Here is a 22,076-nt window from a genome sequence, read left to right on the forward strand (position 1 = left end):
GTCCCCCACACACCAGAGGAAAGCAAGAGAGAAAAATATAGGAACCACCAAAATCGATGTAAAAGATTGGGTAAGATGCAGGTCCCCCCCGTGAGCAAGGTGACTCTTGCTTGCCACTCAAGCTTACTAGGCTCGGGCGTCTGCGTGCTGAGTCCAGATAAAAGCCTTTGGCTAAGAAAGGAGGGTGGACAGGCTGAAGTCAACACAGGGAGTCGCTGCCTGCCCAGACCCAAGGGAAGCCACAAACAGCAAAGCACAAAAAGCTGACCCTAGGAACCCACGGAGCTTTGCAATGGGGAGGGACCTCACATCCACACAGGGCCAAGCTCCAGACAGCATCCTTCTCACGGAACATTCCTTGCAGATTTTCTTTTCCACCCTTGAGGATTCTGGCAGACGGCCTGCACTGTTTTGCACACCTCACTGCCCGCCCTTTCCAGCCTGTGGAATTCCTAGGCATCCTGCAAAACCCACTCAAGCATGCCAGCCTCTGTGGGATCCCGGGTTTCCCGCTCCCCTCTCTATACCCACACCCTGATGTCCTTGTAAGGATGGCTCCACGCTTGTCCTCATGCTTGTCAACTGTGGGGACCAACAGGGCTCCATTCGTGGATAAGCTCCAGGCGAACTATTTGGGAAGACGAGACCATACCACGCACTGTGTTTGGCCTGGTTACCCTCTCTTTTCACAACAGGTGAACCTCTTTTCACAACCCTCTCAACACAAGATGAGACAAAAGCCAGTGTTAGGTGCTTCAAGACGCAAATGCTTCCGCGCCTGAAGCTTGGGTCAGGTGGGACGGTAGACCCCTGTGAAGCGGAGACGAAGGGCATCCTGCCGTCTACGGTGAACGTGACGGGAAACATAAGGAAATAGAAGAAAAATGTAAAAGTAACAGAAGAGAGGAATAAGAGCACCGTGGCTGGAGCCCACCTGGCTGAGAATCCTCTCTCCCCCTCGCTCTACCCACGACTACGTCTGAGGCCTTAGGCAAGGTCTCCAATCTCCCCGTCCTCAGTGTTCTCACCTGCAAAATGGGGAGGTGACCCAACATCAGGGTAAGAGTGGGGAGTCTCCAGGAGGGAGAGGCCGTGCCCGTCTCCTGCGAGCCTATCAGAACCACAGGTGCAGCTTTGGGAAGAAATGACAGCCAAGAGGACACTTAGAAGTGGCAGGGAATGGCCAGAGAGGCCCTCAGAAGGAAAAGGCAGGCCCACAGTGGGCTGAGTTAGTGCCTGTTTTAACAGAACTGCTGAGACACGGTCATTGCTGAAGACTCATGAGGTGGGACAAAGATCAATGCCATCAGGGGAACCATGAAAAGTGGGAGGGGCAGATGGAAGCCTAGCAATGACCAGAGAGAAGGAGAAGGAGAAAAGAAGAGGCAGAGGAACACGGAGAAGGTGTGGCTGGTGACAGCGAGGACAGTCAAGATGATGACTGAAATGAAGGTGGCCCCTGACCATAAGGTCAGAGCCCTGCCAGGGTCCTTGAAATACACAGACGATTCCATTCAATGCAGCAGCGGCCCTCTGCTGTGAGGAGGGTGCCCGTCACCCCGCTTCACAAATCAGGGGCGGAAGCTGGGGTCCTTGATCCTGTGAGTGGGCAGGGAAGATCTGCCCAGGTCTGCCCAGCTCCAGCTCCTACACCGTGGGTCAGCCGATCTCACCATCCCCCGAGAGCTCCAACGTCGTCTGTGGCCATCATCTCAAGCCCCTCTAGAACAAGACCGTCCTGTCTCCCTGGGGATGCGACAAAGAAGAATCCCACTTCCCGTGAGGCGCTGGGGTTGACCAGAAGTTTCTCAGACTTGAGGTGTATGTCCTGCAGCTCCAAACCGGGAACGGGGACTCTGAGCTGCCCGAGCTCCTAAGACGGCTACAAAGGAATCCTTCTTGGCACAGCAACACCTGCTCCTACGTCCATCCTAGGAAGGGACCGGGTCATCATTCACTCATCCACTCCCTACACAGTCATGGAGCACCCGTGAACTTCCAGGCAATGCTCCTGGTCTAGACGCTACAGAGAAGAGAAAGACAACAAGCCTTTGCTTCGTGGAGCTTACGTTCTGATAGCGACAGAGACAATGAGCCAAGGAACCAATGGGTACGATGTTAGATGGCACACGCTTTGGGAAGGGAGCAAGGCAGGGGACCGGAGCAGATGATGAGCTGGCAAGGCACTGCCGTCTGAGACCTGGATTTCACAGCAGCGAGATCTGCTAATGGGAAGTCTGTGGCCAAAAATCAAAAGAGAGAAAGACCCCAAGGCAGGCATGGATGGGACATGAAGAGGGACAGGGTCTGGATTCCAGCAAGAGCCCAGGAAGGCGGCGGGAGCGGTGAGCTCCCCAGCCACGTGGAGGTGTGACCAAGCGGCCCCCACCCCCCCACCCCCCCATCAGCCTCCCATGCTTCGTTTCCAGTCTCCGCAAAGCTTAAACAGTCCCGTCCCTGGGCTCCCTTCGTCTGCCATTACAGCACGCAGCTTTGACAAGAGGCAGGATGACTGATTTGCTCATTGATACAACTCACAGTGGTGTGTGGCTGGGACATTAATATTCATTTCCTCCAGCTGAGGCCACTCTTGAGAAGGGGGGATGTTGGGTATCAAAGCTTTAGAAGCACAACACATGGTGTCACCTGCTACCACAAGGAATAGGTACCACTCCCCCTGCCCCCACTGGCCCCCAGTGGCCCCCGGCTAGGCTAGGGCTGAGTCAGGCTAGGCAGATGCTAAGTCCCCGTTCCACCCCACCCATGAAGACCAAGCAAGTCCCCCTTCCCTCCCACACCCACAAACCTCTGGGGACCTAGAGCTCCAGACCTGGGTGCATTTCCCAATGCCTGGCTCCACCCGACCCTCCAGTCCCTTCTGGTCAGTGTCCTCAACAGCCCTGCAGATTGGCCCCTCCTCCTCAGTGCACCTGGGTCCTCCCCTCCCTCTGCCCTGTCCGCCGAGCTGGTGGGTTGTGAGGCGCACCCACGCTCCACAGTCTTCAAAATGCCTCCCTCACTTGCCAGTCTCCCTCTTGGCTCTGGTTCTCAAAGTCGGCTGGACGTGAGAAGAGGCTCTTGAAGAATGCCAGGGTCCAGGTTCCACTCCTGACCGGTTAATGCAGAATCTTGGAGGGGTCAGGCATGAGTAGTTTCGGAAATGTGTACACGACTCCCCTGCACGGCCAGGGCTGAGGCTCACCACGGGAAAGGGATCTTCTCCCACCGGAATGCACTTACCCAGCATCTGAAGATCTTGTTAAAGAGCCGATTCTGACTCAGTACTTCTGGGAAAAGGCTCAAGATGCTGCCCTGCTAACCGGCTCCCGTGGGGATGCAGTCATGGCTGGTGCACGGACCACACTGTCCTTTATGCATCTCCCTTTAAACTCGGGAAGGGACTTCTGGAAGTGTCAGCCAGAAGGCTCTTCCAGAAGAAAAGAGGAATTTTCTAACGTGGGGATAGGAGCTCCCATTCCTAATTACAGAAGTCCTAGTATAAAATGTCTCCTGGAATTCAAATAAAACATTTAGGGGCATCCGGCCGGCTCAGTCAGTAGAGCACACGAGTCTCGATCTCTGCGTTCTAAGACCGAGCCCCACGCTGGGTGTAGAGATTACTTAAAAATAAAATATTTAAAATAAGTGAAACAAGGTAAAAAAGAAAGTGTTTAACAGAGGACCCAGTGCATAGTAGATGCTCAGTAAATGGTACTTTTGCTACTCACGTTCTCACCGTATTATGGTATTAAGGCGGGACTTATGTCATTTCCCAAACCTAACTAGGCATGTGCTTTGGGCACCCAAAACCCAGATGGAGCCCTACAAAGCCTGGCAAACCACTTTCATTCTCAGAAGATGCACCGTGGGCTGGGGCCAAGCACAGGAAGGCCTGGGTCCGGGGTTTTCATCCGGGACACAACCCCACAGACCCTGCCTGGTCTACGGACATCAATGCCTTTGCTTCTCTGCACTCCCCCCGCCCCGGATACATTTCCGCAGCTCAGTCACAGCTTACGGGGAGTGTGTGTTCCAGGTCAGGACCGGTTTTAAGTTTTCTAGTTGGTTTAACTATACCCATAAAACAACTCAGGGCAGAGGGTACTACTAGCCTCAAGAGCAGACAAGGACAGACTCAGCGGCCATATGGAGTTGGTCCTGGGGCCAGAACACAGACAGGGGGATGTGCTCCCAAGCCCAGGCTTTTCCAGTGTTTCTCTAACTTCCCCTGCTAAGTGATTTCGCTAAAATGCGTGTTCTCAGGGCACCTGGGTGGCTTGGTCGGTGAAGCATCTGCCTTTAGCTCTGGTCACGATCTTGGGGTCCTGGGATCGAGTCCCGCGTCGGGATCCCTGCTCAGTGGGGAGCCTCCTTCTCCCTCTCCCTCTCTCTCAAATAAATACATAAAATCTTTTCCTAATACTGCAGGTTCTCCTTCAGCAGGTGAGCTGGAGCCTGAGACACCGCATCCCTCACGAACCCCCCGGGAATGCTGATGCAAACAGTCCACGGACCCCACTTTGAGTAGCAGGACAGCTCATATCATGACCCCTCCTAGTGTTTCTACCATGGCACCCTCTGACCAGTGGCTTGCTGACTCAAGCAGCGACAAAAATCACAATTGATCTCCCCTTTGGACACTTAGGAAAAGTTCTGTTTAAACTTCCGCCCCAACTCCAACATTTTGGGACAAAGGAGATCAGCAGGAACGTGGAGAAGCCGTTGAGCCCATGAGAGCCTGTAGAAGTTTGATGGTTACGAGATTGCTTTTAAATTTGTCACCACGGCTGACAGCGCTGTCTGGAAACCATGCCCGTCTCGAAAGGCAGATGGAAAAGTTCCCGGTGGAGAAACAAAGGGTGGGATTTCTCCGAACAGGCGCAGAAGTGAATCACGGAACTATAAGCTTTTCTTCGCGGATTACCGGGAGACAAAATACGCCCAGACCAGAAGACATGACAAATCTTCCTGCCCAGAAATGCATTTAAGACCCAATCGGGAGTGTCCGCTTAATTGGCCTGGATTCGGCGTCTGGGAACAAACAGGCTAGTGAACGAGACAGAGGAAATCAGAGCAGAGCGGAATTGGGGTAAACTCCCAGGGGTGCATTGGACACCGGGGTGACCTAAAGTTCCAAGATTACAGACAAGGTCCCGGAGAAGCCTGACTTCAAATCGTGAGTCTTTAGGAAAACAAAACTACCCTCCTCAACCCTAGTTTTTGTAATGCCAAGGTTGGATTAAACAGCGATCAACACAAGTAAGGATTAGTGAGAATGTTACCTTTCTGGGTTGTCCACAGCCCAACGATTCCCAAACTTTGCTCCGCAACAGAATCAGCTGGGAAGATTTCAGCATCCACCTCCCCGCCTCGTGCTCGGGCCACACTCCCGCACCCGTGAAACCACACTCTCTCTCGGGGTGGGACACAGGGAGCTCTCGTTTTTAAAGCTCCTGGTGTGAACCCAAGTTTGAGAACCACCAGCATAGCCTTTCAGTGTCTTTACTCATAAAATGAGGAATCCACCTGGACCCATGGTTCCTTACCCTAGCTGAGCGTTAGAGTCGCCTTGGGAAGATTTTCACGAGCAATGACTCCAGGCGCATCCCTGGAAAATTCGGGTTACTGTGTAGGACCTAGGCATCAGCATTTTTAAGAGCTCCCAGGTGATCCTGATGGGCAGCTAGATAGAGGACCACCGGTCTGGATGGTTCTTGCCAAGCTTCCCGCCACTGCTTACATCTTCATCATCTATGATAGTAAGGCTAAAAGTGCATTACAGACTTTTTGCAAAAGTCAATCTCTCGTCTTTACTTTTCAATCAGGGACTTCTAACTTTGGAAGGGACCATGAATCCCCTTAAATCGTATTAAAAATGTTGGATGAATACCATGTATTTATACACAGGTGGATATTTTTGAAGACGAATGTCCTCCCCTTCTATCAGATCCTCTAAAGTATCTAATTAGATCCTCTAAAGGATCTAATCTACGGAAGTAGATTACCTGAAAGGCAAGTACGTGGTCTCTGATTTAATAAATTGGAGTTCAAGAATGAGTGGAAATGAAATCTGACCTTGGCAGCACATTGACTACACTTCTGAATTTGGGACGTACTTCCTAGCACCAAGTGACAAGCACCCTTCCTGCAGTTAAAGTTCAGACCCTATAGTCCATCCTACAAAAGGCGTTAGGGGGTGGATGTCAAGCTTTCAGATCCAAGTAGCAAAGTGAAAGCTGTACCAGGAACAGGGGTCAGTACTAGGCTATCTGGTTTCGCTCACGGTGGGAAATGACTTGCCCAGCTGCACTTGGAAGGAAAGTGTCCACTCAGACCCTATGGATTCGTGTCCCCAACAGGGTTAGGATCTTAGGATTTTTGAGTCCTAACTGTCGCAACCTCTATGTCTGAGTCTGGAGCCTGGCTTGCTCTCTCCTCTTTGGAAAAACTGCTGAACCTTTCTATTCCTCTTACGATATTGGGACAATATAAGAACTTGGAAGACGGCTGCAAAGAAAAAGTAAGGAAATACACGTAGAATGTTCAGCATATCACTTGGCACGGAACAGGATCCAAATAAACGGGAGTTCTGTTACTGCATCGCTGATGTTGTTATGACCATCAACATCTTAGTGATCTCGCCCAAGCCGCTAAAGTTCACTGAGCTCCATGGGTCCCTCCATACGGCCTGCTTCGCTGCTATCGCGATGACCGCCAGAACCCGGCAACTCGTCATATACCCGGGGTATCTACAGAGCACGGGACGATGTCTCCCTATAATACAGACATAACCCCTACTCTCAGGGAGCACGTTCTGAGATCCCAAGGGTTGGAACTGATTGCAGCAATTTCTCATTATGTGTCTGGCGTCCCCAGGCGACCTCAACCACCCTGTCCCATGGGCAAGTGCGTGACCACACTTCCACCACGCCCGCCACAAGCCTCCTCTCAGGTAAGAGAGTGCGCCAGCCACTGACTCGATCACGGCTGTCCCAAATGGTCCATTCTCCCCCAACCAGGATGTTCAATGGCATGGTCTCTCTGATGTCGGGCCCTCCGCAGGAGATGATCCCAGGCTCATCCACGTGCCCTGTCTTTCCCAGCACCATGGAGCGCCACCTGTCACCCCCTCCCCCCGCCAGAGCAAAACGTCACCAACACCTCTACCGGAAACCCCCTCTCCACCCCCAGCAAAGACGCAAGGCGACCAGCGCTCACTTACCCGGAGTCTGCTTGGCAGTGCGCACGGGGGTGTAGTGGTTTTTGGAGGATGATCGGACCGGCGTGCTCTCTTTGGGAGACGTATTGATGGCCGACATAGTTTCTCTTTCACAGTGTGCTATGGGGATTGGTCCCTGTTGTCTTAAGATGTCGGCCAGCGCCCTAAACAGAGAGGAGATCACACGGTGAGATGCACGGGGCAGGTGGACAGGACCACAGAGGGAGCTGGCTTACTTCGGGGGGCCCTTTGATGGACAGAGCTGCGGGAGCAGACACACACCTGACACTTTGTTCTCAGGAGCCACAGCCGCAGTTGGGGGCTGGTCCTGGGGCTGGGGGGTTGGGGGAGTAGAGGAGGGTAGAGGATGCCATGCCTGGGGGTACAGGCATTAAAGGGCAGCGATTACGGTTTCTGTATTCAATTTATATCACATGAGCCCTTTCAAAGTACTGGCTACCCATCCCCCCCATGCCAGGCAGACAAGTGCACAGCTGGCCAGCATGACGCCCCCACAGGGAAGGGCTGCCATCAGTGGCCTCGTCTCCAGCAGCAGGTTACGAATAACACGGGCACGATCGCCCCTTTGAGAAACACCCACCGTGTAACACGTGCTGTGTCCTGGGGACCCAACACACAGATTTCGCATCAAAGAAAAATGTGTGATCTACGGGGTTCCTGGGGGCTCCGTCGGCGAAGCAGCTGCCTTCGGCTCAGGTCATGATCTCGGGGTTCTGGGTTCTAGGCCCCCCATCTCTCAGCGGGGAGCCTGCTTCTGCCCTTCCCCCACCACTCATGCTCTCTTTCTCTCTCAAATAAATAAATAAATCTTTTTAAAAAGACAATGAATGAAAAGTGTGATGTAACTACAAAGACAGGACGTACAGATAACAAGGTGAACACCGGACCACACGGACGGTGTGGACGGTGACCACAGCTGGAGCCGCAAGGAGGCAACGATTGCAAACAGGAGAGGAAGAAACAGGGATGCACAGAGGCTGCTGCAGCTGAAGCAGCCCAGCCCCTCTGCAAGAGACCCAGCTACCCGACTTGGAGCAGCTCATATTCACGCAACATGTCCCTTCAACCACCGAACGTGCATTCACGGCGGACCCAGCGGGCACGCGTCACCGCAGAGCCAGAGGCAAACGGGACACAGTTCCCATCACTGAAGGGCTCACAATTTCGGCGAAATCGCTCTGCCACCTGGTTTCAGATGGGACTCGCTCGGTGGGGGTGCCGTGTGACCACCGTTCACGGAAAAAAAACAGACACAGGCAGGGCTAGTCTGAGGCTACGAAGGTGAGTGTGGACAGACTACAGGAGACCCCCACCTCCCGGAGGAAGAGGCCATCTCAGGGCCACGTCCCCAGTTCTGAGTGTACCCCCGTCCTGCACAAGCTAGGCAAGGACTCTTCTGGCTACTGGGGCGTCCCTGAAGGGCGGGCAAGTCGCCGCACCACCAGCCCCCCCCCAACCAGCGCAGCCCACCCCCCAGCTCCATTCACACCGGGACTCCCACGCCTGACACCCGCCCCCTCGCAATCTAAAAGCGTGTCTGAGAGTGAATTGTTGCCTTCCATTATGTTGCCTCTGACATGCTGAACCTTTCGGGGAGGAGAGCATCAACCTGGCAATCTTATCATTTGCTGGCATTCATCTAGCAATTTCAGATGTTCCAAACGCTCTCCCCTGGCTGGGGTTCTCCTCCCTCTGGCTGAAAAGGGAGGAACAGAGGGATGTCAGCACCCCACTGCTCACGGGGAGGGGCCAAGCGGAGAGGGAGAACACAGGCGCTCACCAGGCTGGGGAAGGAGGTTCGGGCGGACCCGGGGTCTGGGTCAGAGACCCGACATTCATGGTCTAAGAAGCCCGCACCGCTCTGAAAGGTCCAGGGATCTGGGTCCTAATCCCAGATGCGCTGTCCGACTTTGGGCAGCTCTGCTAACCTCGAAAATGGAAATTTAATCTTTTCTCCCCCATCAGTGAAACAAAGGGTTGAGACCACCATGGCCCTTCCAGTGAGATCTCTTCTAATTCCAACGTGTTATACATATTTTTCGTATTTCTGTCACCACACATCCACGCGAGTTATCCTGCATCCCTGCATTCCTCTGGCTAACAAAGACACTTTGCTACCATGTTCCCATAGTAAGGAAACAGGGAGCTTGAAAGTTATAACGGAAATATAGGCCAATGGACTAGAACTGAGAGCTCAGAAATAAAACTCCTACATCTATGGCCAATTGATTTTCAACAAGGTACGAAGACCACTCAGTGCGGTGGCAGGGGAGGGGAGCGCCTGGGTGGCTCAGTGGGTTGAGCCTCTGCCTTCAGCTCAGGTCATGATCTCAGGGTCCTGGGATCAAGCCCCACATCGGGCTCTCTGCTCGGAGGGGAGCCTGCTTCCCCCTCTCTCTCTGCCTGCCTCTCTGCCTACTTGTGATCTCTGCCTGTCAAATAAATAAATAAAATCTTTAAAAAAAGAAAATGGGAGAAAATATTTGTAAATCATGTGTCTGAGAGGAGACTTATATCCAGAATATGTAAAGAACTCTTACAACTCAATAAAAAACAACACAAGACCCAGCTTCAATATGGAGGAAGGATAGAAAAGACATTTCTCCCAAGAAGGTGCACGTGAAAAGCAGCTCTGTGTCATTAGTCATTGGGGAAATGCAAATCAAAACCAGGAGAAGACGGTCGTCCAAACCTACTTAAAGAGCTCTCACCAAGAAGTCGGACAATACCAAAGGTTGGCAATGTGGTGGAGAAATGGGAGCCTTCATTCACAGCTGCTGGGGAAGGTAAGAGGGTGCAGTAAAGGGTTGGGCAGTCCTTCAAAAGGTTAAACGTAGAGTCACCCTACAGACCAGCAATTCCACTCCTAGCTAGAGACCCAGCAGAAATGAAAACACATGTCCACATGACACCTGTCTATGAAGGTACCTAGCAGTGTTACCAATAATCACCAGAAGGTGGGAACAGCCCAGAAGTCCACTGACGGATGAAAGGAAAAACAAAATGCAGAATACTCACACAATGGGTTATTTACTCTGCCTTTTTTTTAAGATTTTATTTATTTATTTGAGAGAAAGAGAGCAAACATGAACAAAGGTCAGAGGGAGAGGGAGAAGCGGGCTGAGCAGGGAGCCTGAGGCGGGACTCAATCCCAGGACCCCGGGATCATGACCCCAGCCAAAGGCAGATGCTTAACCGACTGAGCCACCCAGGTGTCCCTTATTTAGCCTGAAAAAGCAATGATGTCTCAGCAGATACCATGAAAACATCACGCTAAATGAAGGCAGGCAGTCAGCGAAGTGCTGACTCTCTTTACATGCGTCATGGGATTCTCTTTACAGAACATGTCCAGTTTAGGCAGACCCACAGAGACGGAAAGCAGATTTGCGGTGACCGGGGGCTGGGGGGAGGGGGAAAGTGAAGAGGGACTGCTCATAGGTTCGGGGTTTCCTCTGGGGGAGATGAACATGTTCTCAAAGGCTAGCTAGACCACTCGGGGGGTGGGGAGGGGAACGTCCAGAAAGCACCAAACTGTGCACTCTAAAATGGAATGATGAATTCTATGGCAGGTACATTACATTTCAAAAAAGCTGCTATTCCAAAAAAAAAAAAATGTATATATTAATTTTCTGTTTCTTGCCTCTCAACTTTTTATAAAGACTCCTACCCCTCTGGTGCCTGTTAAGGAGGACAGGGTCTTGTGGTGAAGTCTATTACTTTGGGGAGGCCAAGACGGAGTCTCCATCCGGGCTTCTCCGTGGTGATTCTGTCCCTCCTCCGCCCCCCCCCGGCAGGGGGCATTTGGCAATGTCCAGAGACATTTTGCCAGTCACGCCTGGGAAGGGCAGTGCTCCTGGCTTCCGGTGAGCAGATGCCAAGGACTTGCTAAACATCCCACGACACCCAGGTCAGCCTCTACAAAAGAATGACCCGGCCCTAAGTGTTAGCCGTCGCGAGATTAAGAAGCCCTGAGTTACCTCCGGGTAGCACGAGGGGAAGCCAGGCTTTGATTCAGGCTCAGTGCAATCTAGCTCCCCAGATACACAGTGAGCAGCCCACACCAGGATGAGACATGGGGCTGGCCTGGAGATACAGAAGGGGACGTCCCTGAGGAGGCGGCCTGTGTGTTGTTGGGACCTGGGCTGCACAATGCCCAGAGAAAGGAGTGGAGACCAGGCCTGTGCCCACCATTGTAGGGCTTTCAGCTCCCATCCCAGTTTCCGAGGAGATTGGCAGGAGGACACAGCAGAGATGCGATTTTCGAGTGGAGCTCCCCTCTGGAAGGCCGGGGAGGCCCTTGACGCCCGTCCCCTGAGAAGCCCGGCAGGACGCAGGCTCTGCGGACTCAGGGGTGGAGGGAAGACACTTTGCAGGAGACCATCAGGCTCAGTGCACAGCGCTGTGCTTGGGTCTGGCTTGCGGCCAGGGAAGGAGTTTAAACTGGGGTACAGCGAGGCCGTCTCCTCATGAAGACAGTGACTTGCCCTGTATCCTTTCCAGATGCTGGCTTGGCTGGGCTGAGCCGGGCAGCACGGCCCAGGGGGAGAGACACACTAGAGAAGGTGTCCTAAAGAGGCAGGCTTGCCCCATGTGGTCCCTAATGAGGAACACGCCAGGCAGGGCCATGCCCCCGGGCCCCCTACCTTCTGGCAAGGGGAGAAGTGGCCCTAATTCCCAGGCGGTGTCCTCAGAAGTGGTGCCCTTGGGCAGCTGCCCTCACAGCCCCTTCCCTCGGCCCCCTGGCCCGTGACCTCCCTTCCTTGCTCCTGTCCCTCTGCTGCGCTCCATCTTCCGTCCCCTGCCCCCCAGGGTGCTTGATAAATATTATTCTAGTTCTGCAACGTGCCACCCCAGTCCCACCTCATTAATCTGGATGTGCCCCAGGAAATGGGTTAGGGCCTGAGCTATTTTCCAACCACAGGAAAGAAAATCGGTCAGGGAGGGACGGGGAGGCGGGGCTTGCACGAAGAGAGCGGGCAGCCCTTTCTAGGTCCGGGAGGGGGGCAGAAGGAAGGAGAGGACAGAGGGGGCAGGTGGGCAGAGGAGGGGTGAGATAGGGCGAGGGAGGGCAGACAGTAAGGCAGGGACTCAGAGCCACAGAGAGGCAGTGGGGAGGCAGAGACTGGGCAGGAGAGAAAAGGATACGGACGAGGGGACAGAACCGGGCAGGGACAAGAAGGTGGAGGGAGGACAAGGCGGGGGGGAGGGGAAGTGAGGAACAAAGAGAAATTCAGAGAAAGCGCTCAGAAATGACTCAGAAGGTGAGGGCAGGGGAGGGAGGGCCGGAGGGGGAGGGGCTCAGACAGGGAAGGGGCAGTGGGAACCAGACAGGGCTGGCCAGCGAGGACAGAGGGGGCTTCCCAGCCAAGGGCGAACCCCCCACACCCCTGGCTCCCCACAAGCATCTCATTTAAGGACCTGAAGAGTCTTGGGTGGGGGTGGCTGGCCCAGCTGGTGGGGCACGGGACTCCTGATCTCAGGGCCATGAATTTGAGTCCCACACCGGGCATAGAGTTTACATAATAATAATAACATTTTTAAAAAAAGAACTTGAAGAATCTTGCTAATCATCCCCGGCTCCCACACCACATTTGCTGTGGTATCCAGAGAAGTCTAAAAAAGCGTGCTTTTTTGCCTGAATTGCCTGGATCGTGACCTCGGTTCGCCGCTCCCTCTGGCACTCGGATTCCTTGGCTTTGGTGGATGCGTGGTGAGCAGGGGAGAGTCAATTAACTGGGCAGCAAGTCGGAGCAGGGCAAACCGTCGTATATGAGCATTCCGGCTAGGAAACTTCAGGGAGCTCCTCGGGAACCATTGCGTGTGTCTTCACCATCTGTATCACTGAGACACCCCCTCACGTCTGTGCCTGCCCCGCTAACCCGGTCCTACACGCCCTCGCCTCCCTGATCTGCCGTGACACCCACTCGAACCCTGCGTGACCTCGGCAGGTAGTACTGCCCTGATTTTTAACCAGGAACTGAGGTTCGGATGGATTCTAGGGCTGGAACATGATAGAAGAGAAATTCAAATTGGGGGCACGGGACCCGAGTCTGGGTGTCCTTCCGCTCACTGGGACCGTGGCCTGCATTGATCTCACTGCCCTGTGCTGGGTCTGCCTGCACCAGTGAGTCCGTCGGGTCTCTCCACCTGGGTCTACCAACTTAGCAAACGCCAGCTAACATCCGAGCACGGAGAAATGATCGGTGAGAGCGTATCAGGTCAAGACTGCTGATTCACCTGCTTAAAAACCCTGGTTAACAACGCCAGCGATCCCAAGGAAATGGAAGTGTGTTTGAACACCCCAAGTGTTGAGTTGTCTGGACTGTTGTTGGCCAGGCCCGGTCAACATTGTGACGGGCTGCCACCTGCATTCAAGAGACATGGACTCTTTCTATAAAGGGCACATGGTTCCCCTTGACAGGAGAGAAATAAAACCTTTGTAGCTTTGCTTCATAACCTTGCCTGCTTGGGAAAGTCAGCAGGAACTCAAAGACTTGGGAAATGGAACACTATCACTGAGCAATGACTACGTACCAGACACCAACGCTAAACTCTTACACCCACCCTATCCTCTAACCCTCAAAACGACATGATTTGGGAGATGCTATCAGGAGCCATAATTAAGTCCCGGGAATACTAAGACTTTGCAAGGCTAGCCATATGGCCCAATGGCACACAAATACAAGTCAGTAAATCCAGATTCTACCCATGGGTAGGTGAAGAGACAGAGGCTTGCTTTAAACCACTGGATCATCCATTCATCCATTCATTCATGCACATGCCCGTCCATCCACCCGTCCCTCCATCCACCCAGTCACATGTTTTTCCACCTAACGCGTCCCTCCAAGGGTCTCTGAACCCAAGGTTGTAGGGAGTGCTCAATGGTTAGTGGAAAAATTGGCCCAAACAGAAGCCAGCTCTGGCTCAGCTACCAATTTCTAGCGACCTCCGTGAGTCATCAACACCAGCAGCCCGAACGTTTTTAAATTGTTTTTAGAGGGCAACTGTTTTGTCCCACCGAGTCCTGAGCAGAACACCAACGTAGTTTCTTACACCCCTTGCTCTGCACAAGGCCCCAGTGAGGAGCCACGGTCTTGCTCTACCAAACCCTTGTCCTCCTACCCAGCACTCAGTCCCTGGGCCTCCATAAGGAGTTCCAAGCCCCATAAATGTCACGGATGGGAGAAACTAAGTTCACCTGGTGTCCAGTAAGCTTTTCTCTGCCAAGGACAATGCAAGCTGGCTCGTTTTGACCCCTAACTGTGTCCTTCCATTTTCCGGGGGGAGTAGGAAGACATTTCTGCTGTTGGATAGGTGTGTTAAGAGGCCAAAAGGATCAACTATTCCATGAATAAGCTATTCTGGTTAATGCTCTTACTCCTGAGGACTAATGAAAACGCTCTTGATCTTGAAGAATTTTCTAAAAGCATTCCTGCCTAATTAAGTAGAATATACTGAATATAATTAATATATTTTTTTAAAAGAATGCAATTTCTTCCATGAGAGGGCCAGCAGACTAATCTTGAGCTCTCTTTGGAGGACACTAAGCAAAATGCAGACTATTCTAGGAAAACACAGCTATTTGTGTAAAAACTACAGAATGAACCATGAAAGGTTGTTTTCTTTTTTTTCTTTTTCTTTTTCCCTCCTTAAGTAAATCTCTGACGGCTCCTTTTGTATTTCTCCTAGAAGCAGAATGCAGACATTCTAATCTGGTTAAATCGAATATTCTGGTTATCTGAGTCCCAGAGAACGGAGCTTTTGCGGGATGCTGGGAAGAGCGAGTGTCCTAGGTAACTTCCTCCTCCTACCTGCTTACTGGACAGTCGGCGCGCCTTTAATTCTCCAAAACACGCGTTCCGGACAATCAAAGTGAATATATTTTTAATAAACACCGGCCGAGGAGAATGGCTTCATTTAGTTCGTATTTCTGGTTCTCTCACAGTCCACTTGAAAAACACAGCTGCTAGCTTTGTGTCTGCACGAGACGGCTCTCCTCATACAGAGAGGCTCCAAATGGGTGTGGAGATCTCCTTTGTTGTGGTAACAATGTTTGCGCATCTGCACTGAGCTGTTCTGGGGGTCTGAGTTGTCCCCGGGCACAATGGGAATTCATCGTGGCCAGTGAACACCGCGGGACCCGGGGAGGGAAGGCTCCGCCGGCCTGCTTTGCTTTCCGGGTAAGCTGGCCACGTTGCTCCATCCCGACGGGCACCTGTTGGGGGGCTGTGATGCGGTGGTTAGCCCTGAGCCAGCTGACGCACAGACATGCCTCCTCTGGCCACCCCCCTGCCCCCGGTCTGCCTCTCACAGTATGCCCACCACACACCGCATTCCTGGCCTCATGAATCATGTGAAAATTTACCCGGGAGTGGGAAATGGGGCAGCGTCAACACCATGCCTAGACTTTCTAGAAACATCTAGATCGTCCGAGAACGAATCCAAGAGCTCGATGGGTGGAGGGCGTCTACCACTTCGAACTGGGGGAAAACAAAAATGCTCCCAAGATTTGTCAGCGTAGCAGTGGACAGACAGGTAACACAGGAGTTCCACATGTCCCCGCCACCGGTGTTTCCTTTTTGTTATCTCCGCGTCATTCTCTCGACGTGCCGTAGGTGCGTGAACCGAAACCCAGGGCTGACACCAAAGGAAGGTGGCGGAGCCTATCATGGGGATCCTGTCAGAGTCCTGGGGCGGGAATGCTGACCACTTAGTATGCTGACGGTCGGCAGCTACTAGCTACGTAGGTGCCCTGCGGTTCTGTTTCCTCATTGAAAAAATAAAGCTGAAATAACAAAGCCAAAAAGAAAGTCTACCTCTTCTGAGTTATCGCGGAGATTAGATGAGTTAATATTCGTAGAGCACTTCGGACAGAACCCAGCAACCAGGAAGCACTATATAAATATTTGAATAATAAATAAATCCGGCGACAACCTCCTCCTGTCTGCTCAGGCACAGCCCACAGGAGCACAACAGAAGTAAGGATGGAAAAGGGGCTTCCCGGAGGCCTACGTCCACGGTGCCAGATGGGCCAAACTCTGGCACACAACGGCCACGGGTCATGCTGGAAGGGACCACCCACGTCCCATCTTTTCTGCTCAGGCCTCAGGACAGGCATGCGTCTGGTCTCACAGCCGTGTTCCCTGAACCCTGAACCTGGCCTCTGACCGCCAAGTGCAAGGAAGAGTGTCCGTTCCTCTCCGCAAGGCCGTCACCAGCTGTGTTTCCGCTAGACTAGGAGGAAGCTCCGAGACAGGGCTCAGGCGAGAAGCAAGGAGTCTCACGTTGTGAGCAAAACAAAATCAGGACTCCAGCGGGGCCTAAAAGAGCCAACGCATCACACTAGCCAGGGAGAAGTTTGCTGCGAAGGATTCAGCAGGGCTGTTTTTGTTTTTCACTCTTCCTATTTCCCTTTCCTTTCTTTAAGAAAAAAAAAAAGTATAAACATGACTGGCACTTCCAAACTCAACTATCTTCGCATCGACAGAACCATCAGAAGAGTGGGGTCCACGGAGGGACCACCCAACGTCCATTTTCATTACTTATGCCAGCCCTTCGTTCAACCCCATTAACTGAGCACCTGCCTGTACCAGGCACTGCTCCAGGCATAAAATACAGGTATGAACGAGACAAGCAAATACATGTGTCGTCCTGACATCCTGGTCAGGGAGACGGACAGGTGCCTAGCCCTGGAGACCCACCAACTTCCCAAAAGGAATCTTCAGACGTTTGCAAGGCACCTGAATGACTGAGACCTGCATGTTGCTGGGGAAAATGTCACCTGGGGGTTCTGCTAGAGGTTTATAAGCCCATTTTGATGTGAACCGCCTTCGCGCGGGCACGAACACTTGAATGCAGTCCCATGAGGAACAGACTCATAGTTAGGGATGTTTATCCAAGGAAAAGGGAGACTGAAGGGGGCATGCCCTTGCCATCTCCATAGAGAAAGAAGACTTCTTGTCTTCCAGAAGAAAGAATACATTTCCTATGGGTTGTCCCACTGGAGACGCCTCATGCCAAGAAGTCAATGTTGGCTCTCCATAAGAATTAATGACAATTACATCCTCGGAACCTAATGGACCACTCCAGGCATAGAGGGAGCCCACATCTTGATGCACATGTATGTGAGGACAAAAACAGCTCCTAAGTCCCCTTCACCCAAGAGATGCTGTGAGCTTAACATGCTAAAGTCAAGCCATCACACCACTCTCACCTGAAGGGCGTGTGCAAGGAAAATGCATTTTCTCCCGGGACTGATGCATTTGATGTATGGATGTACATTCTGCTTGCCTCAGCCTCCTGGGATGGCTGAGATCAGAATGGGGCCAGAGAAGAACACAGCTTGGCAACTTGGTGGTCCCCATCCCGTAGCCAGGCTGACAGACCAAAGCTGGGGCCAAGGGACTCACCCAAGGGCATGGCGACCAAAAGTGACCAAAGGTGGGATTAGCCTACCTCTTATCTCAGCTCCCAGGAAGCCCTGGGTTCCTAACCCCTGGTGTCCAGGGGCTCATCCCGGGGCAAGAGGGAACGAGGAGAACCTTCTGGGTTTTGGGAGGACCCACAGCAGAGTTTGCAACGCTGAAAGAGAGAGTGTTTCCAGATTCTAAAAGCTCAGGGCAATACAAAAGAAAAGAAACAACAAGAGGGGCAATTAGCAGGAGCCCCCCGGAGGGAATTAAAAAGGGAATTTGAAGCAGCCTATGGTCAAGCATCCCCAATCTACTTAGTCCCAATCAGTGAAACAGGCATGGAAATTCTAAAACACTTTAAAGGAAATGCATTCTTACTACTCCCTGGGCCATTGCAAAATTACAAACTAGGCTAGAAAAAGCAACAACAAAACAAAACCCCAAAAATTGATCTTTGTGGAGCTGGAGAACTACTTCATTGAATAGATAAGAATGATTGGTAATTAGCATGCCAACTGTCTAGGAAGATCCTGCTTGAAAAATCTGTCCTACCGCGTGGTCTCTGTGCCCTGCGCAATCTTTGCAGCTTGTCTGAGCTATTAATCTGTTCATCACAGATTTTTATCAGACAGAGGAAAGAAAAACAACATCACCCAGGTCCGATTTGGATACACGCGGAATTAGCAGAGTCTCAGTCACTGCCATTTAATGAAGTTACAGCAGGACGAGTTCAAGAAGGAGAGCTGGAGGGAGAGAGAGTAAAGGGACCCAACCCAACAGAAGTGAAGAGGGGTCCAAAAAAGCAGGACAGATAGGAGAAGTGCATCATCCCCTGCGAAAGTTTGAGCAAACTTCTCGGGATGCAGTCAAAAAAGACACAGAGGGCCGGCTGCTAGTCCAATCAGGAAGAATCCTGATTCTTCCACGGGTCCGCGGGCAGCCCCAGTGCCTGGGAAGTGGGGACGAATGCCCATTCTTGCCCAACCCCTAGGTATGACAGCTAGAGTCTGCAGTCCCAAGACCTCCAAAGGGAAAGGATGGGTGGGCTCTGGAACCCACGCTCAGGCACCACTTAAAGTTAACAGCCACTTCCCCGCAAGCCCTCTTGGGTTCAAATCCCTCCTCGATGGGGCAGCAAGACCGAAGGAAGATCCAAGAGGGGACACGACGGAAAGCATCCTTCCCAGAAGAGGACATTTGGCTAAGGGAGCCGCGAATATGTCCAGAGGACAGATGTCCTAAGTAATGAGACTTTAATGCCGGAGCTAATGGGAACAGTACATAAGACCAAATGCCAAAAAAGCAAGGAATAATGAGTGTTTGGGAAGCCTGCAGAAAGCAGTGACTCTTCTCTCCCAAACGCCCGGGGAGCAGGGCCAAGGTTGTAGCCACCCAGCACCTGGTTAGAACTTGGCCTCCATGGTCTAGAAGGTGGGGACAGTGGGCGTGAGCAAGGAGGAACAAGGGTTCTCCAGTTCCTCTGACCCGAATGGGTCTGAGCCCGGATGGGGACTGGAAATGGTGTCCAGGAACCTTCCTCTCCCTGGAGGAAGCTAGGGAAATTGTTCCTACACCCGCCCTCAATCGGGTGAGTGCCCCCCTCCATCAGGGACCCTGCACCGGGCGCCACAGGCCAGGGGGTGCGAGCCGTACAAATGACCACCACCACGGTCGTGACCACCACCACTGACCAGGACAACAGAAGTTTGAGAGTCAAGGCCGGGACGCTGAGGGCTCCCCGGGATGCCTTTCTTGGAGCATGCCTTTCAGGACACGGGACTCGAGGTCACAAGAAGCAGAGAAACACCTGATAAGAAGGAGGAATTAGGAGACCCGGCTGGGAGAATTAAACAGGGAAAGCGCAGGACCAGAGCAGCAAGCAGCAGCGAGTCGGGCTAAACTCTGCCTGGCGTGCCCTGTGCTACGTGTTGTAAATGGGGCAGGGAGGGGGCAGTGACAAATGCAACTGCTTGGGAGCTGCAGGTCTCGGTAATTAGAACCGGGAATGGCCCGAGGTCCATCGCCTCACCCCCGGATCACTTCCTCTCCCCAGCGCCTCTATTACTCTCCAGAGCTGGACTTTTGTGCAGAACTGCCCCAGGGCGGGGCGGGGGGGAGGGCAGGGGGGGGAGGGCGGGTTTCTGCCAGTAACGGTAAAGGATTGTTGTTTTTGTTGTTGTTGTTCCCCCATGGAATAGGGGTGTTTTGCTTCACTTTTGTTTTTTCACATTTTCTTTGTGTTGCCTTCACCATCCTCCGCCAACGTGATCCATTCTTGAAAACAAGGCTTTGCACCGCCCTGGTGGCCTCAGGCCCTGCAGGCCATGCAAGCAGGGCCACCAGCCCAGTTCTGTGGCACCCTGATCTGCAGGGCATGGGAAATGCCCTCGTTTCTCACCACGATAACCCATGCCAGGGCACAGGCAGAGGCCTCTTTGCTTTCTCAAGGAATCAGAGCATCACTGACCCATTTACATCTGGGACAGTGGGAGCCAGCTGCCCCCCCATGGAGATAGAGACTGGCCATGTTCTAGCTGTGTGACCTCAGGCAAGTTACTAAGCCTCTCTGAGCTGATTTCCTCCTCCGTGCAATGGGCACCTATCCCCAGAGGGTGAAGGAAGGACGCAGTGAGACAGTTTATGTCGAGTACATAGCAGGGTTCCAGGCACAGAGGAAGCCCTGGAGACAGAGCTCTGGCCAGCCTCTCCCTACCACCCTCCCTGTTTCATCCAGGTGACCTTGAGCCGTCCTCGCACTGAGGCCTCTGGCCCTCCTCAAGGCCAGCTTTCTGCAGGTGCACAGACGACGGAGTTGTGTAAGCTTCCGGGAAACAGACCTCCTCCCAACCTGACCTTTGAGCAGAGGAAAGGGGCTCCCCAGCCACAGAGCAGCGCTGATCCCCCAGGGTCCAACAAGAGTGCCCATTAGGGGGTCTGCGGGGACCAGAGGCTGTGCCCTGGTGTGCACGCACTCTGGGAGGAGGGGTCAGGGGGAGTGCAGTTCACGTAGGGAATCCACGCGCCATGGTCAGGGCCAGCCCCACCTCCCTGCGCGTGCAAACACTTCCGCCTCTCCAAGGGCTTTCTGTCCCCAGGGGGGACCTGATGCGAACGCCAGGTCACAGAGGTGACCGCATCCACATGGAAGGCAGGAGGGCGCAGAGACCCTCCAGCTCTGACCCTAAGCCTGGCCGCATGCATCCCCAAGAATTTGGGTCCCTCTACCCTCAGAATCAAATTAAAAATCTAAATTGAGTTGTCTACTTATCTCATGAAAAAATGTGGGACATTCTTTTTTTTTTTTTTTTTGGTTCTCCCTCTCTGGGCAGTTATTGGAACTTTCTTCCCTGCATCTCCAAGTGCTTTCTTTCTCCCAGGGCCTCCGCTGTCTGCTGGGACATGGATAGGACATGAGGTTGACTTGGGGAAGGCTGGTGATATCCTCCTGCACGCAGCATGGTCTCCGCAACGTGGCCCCCATGGCCACTGGGCTCAGCTTTACAAGGCTGCCGTTCCTTACTGGAACGCCTCCTCTGGGCCCGGCCTCTGGGGACAGCAGCCACGCTGCTTCCGGGAGGGCAGGTCTCATTACTGGAGGCGCCCTTTGTGTCTGCGAATGACTGGCCGATCACCGACTCCATTCACCGGCCTCAGCCCGGTGACTCATCGCTGCTTACAAGAATCACATCTACCCTAAGAGGATAAAAATCTGTGCCGTTACGAAGAGTCGGGATGACATGCCTTGGGCTCCGAGAACACTTCCAGGAGGAACCGTGGCAACATTTTCTGAAGAGGCAGCCTGGCACCTCCCAAGGTGACTGCTTGGAAGGAGGACACGTTAGGATAGGGACGTCCTGGCTCTTTCGAAGTTAGGATCGGGCGCATTGTAGGAGAGGGGTCCCAAATTGCCTGCCATCAAGATGAATGTTACAGAATGGCCAGACCTAAATCACCATCTTCATTAGCCATCCTTCTAGAAGCTTCTCTGGACCCCTCATCTTGTAGCCACTCGGTCCCTGTGGGGTCATGGGCCAGCCCTGAGAACAGGCAAGGCCTGGCAGCAGTGAGCGTGCCTCTGGGGCTCACAGAGCTGTCATATATGCAGGGAGCCATCCTAGAGGACAAAAGGGAAATCCTCCCCACCATAGGGCCCACAGGGCGCCTGGAGGTATCTGGTGGTCTCTGGCAAAACTGAAACTCATTGAACCTGGTAGGTCTCAGCGTTCCCCCCCCACACACCCCATTTCTGGGAGAAAGAGAAAGCATTCAGAGCCCACATTCTGAATTACAGAGGTCGGCCCACAGTTTTGCTTGGTGGCCCTTTCCCATGGTTCACAACTTTCTGGCTTTTGTTGCATTCCCTCTCTTCTGTGCTCTGCATTCCTCAAATCCTATTAAAGGATGGTGCTTCGATCGGGTCACCG

At 53.0% G+C, this 22,076-nt stretch overlaps 1 protein-coding gene across 1 annotated transcript in view; it reads right to left on the bottom strand.

The window, feature by feature from the left end:
- The window catches only part of SHISA6 (shisa family member 6), a 280,372-nt gene that overhangs the window by 251,226 nt on the left and 7,070 nt on the right, over nucleotides 1-22,076 (bottom strand). The window contains exon 2 of the mRNA XM_045985890.1: nucleotides 7,223-7,383. Within this exon, the coding sequence (XP_045841846.1) occupies nucleotides 7,223-7,383 (161 nt within the window). The remainder of the gene's footprint in view (nucleotides 1-7,222; nucleotides 7,384-22,076) is intronic.

This window comes from Meles meles, chromosome 18, assembly GCF_922984935.1.
Source record: "Meles meles chromosome 18, mMelMel3.1 paternal haplotype, whole genome shotgun sequence".
Classification (NCBI taxonomy): Eukaryota; Metazoa; Chordata; class Mammalia; order Carnivora; family Mustelidae; genus Meles; species Meles meles.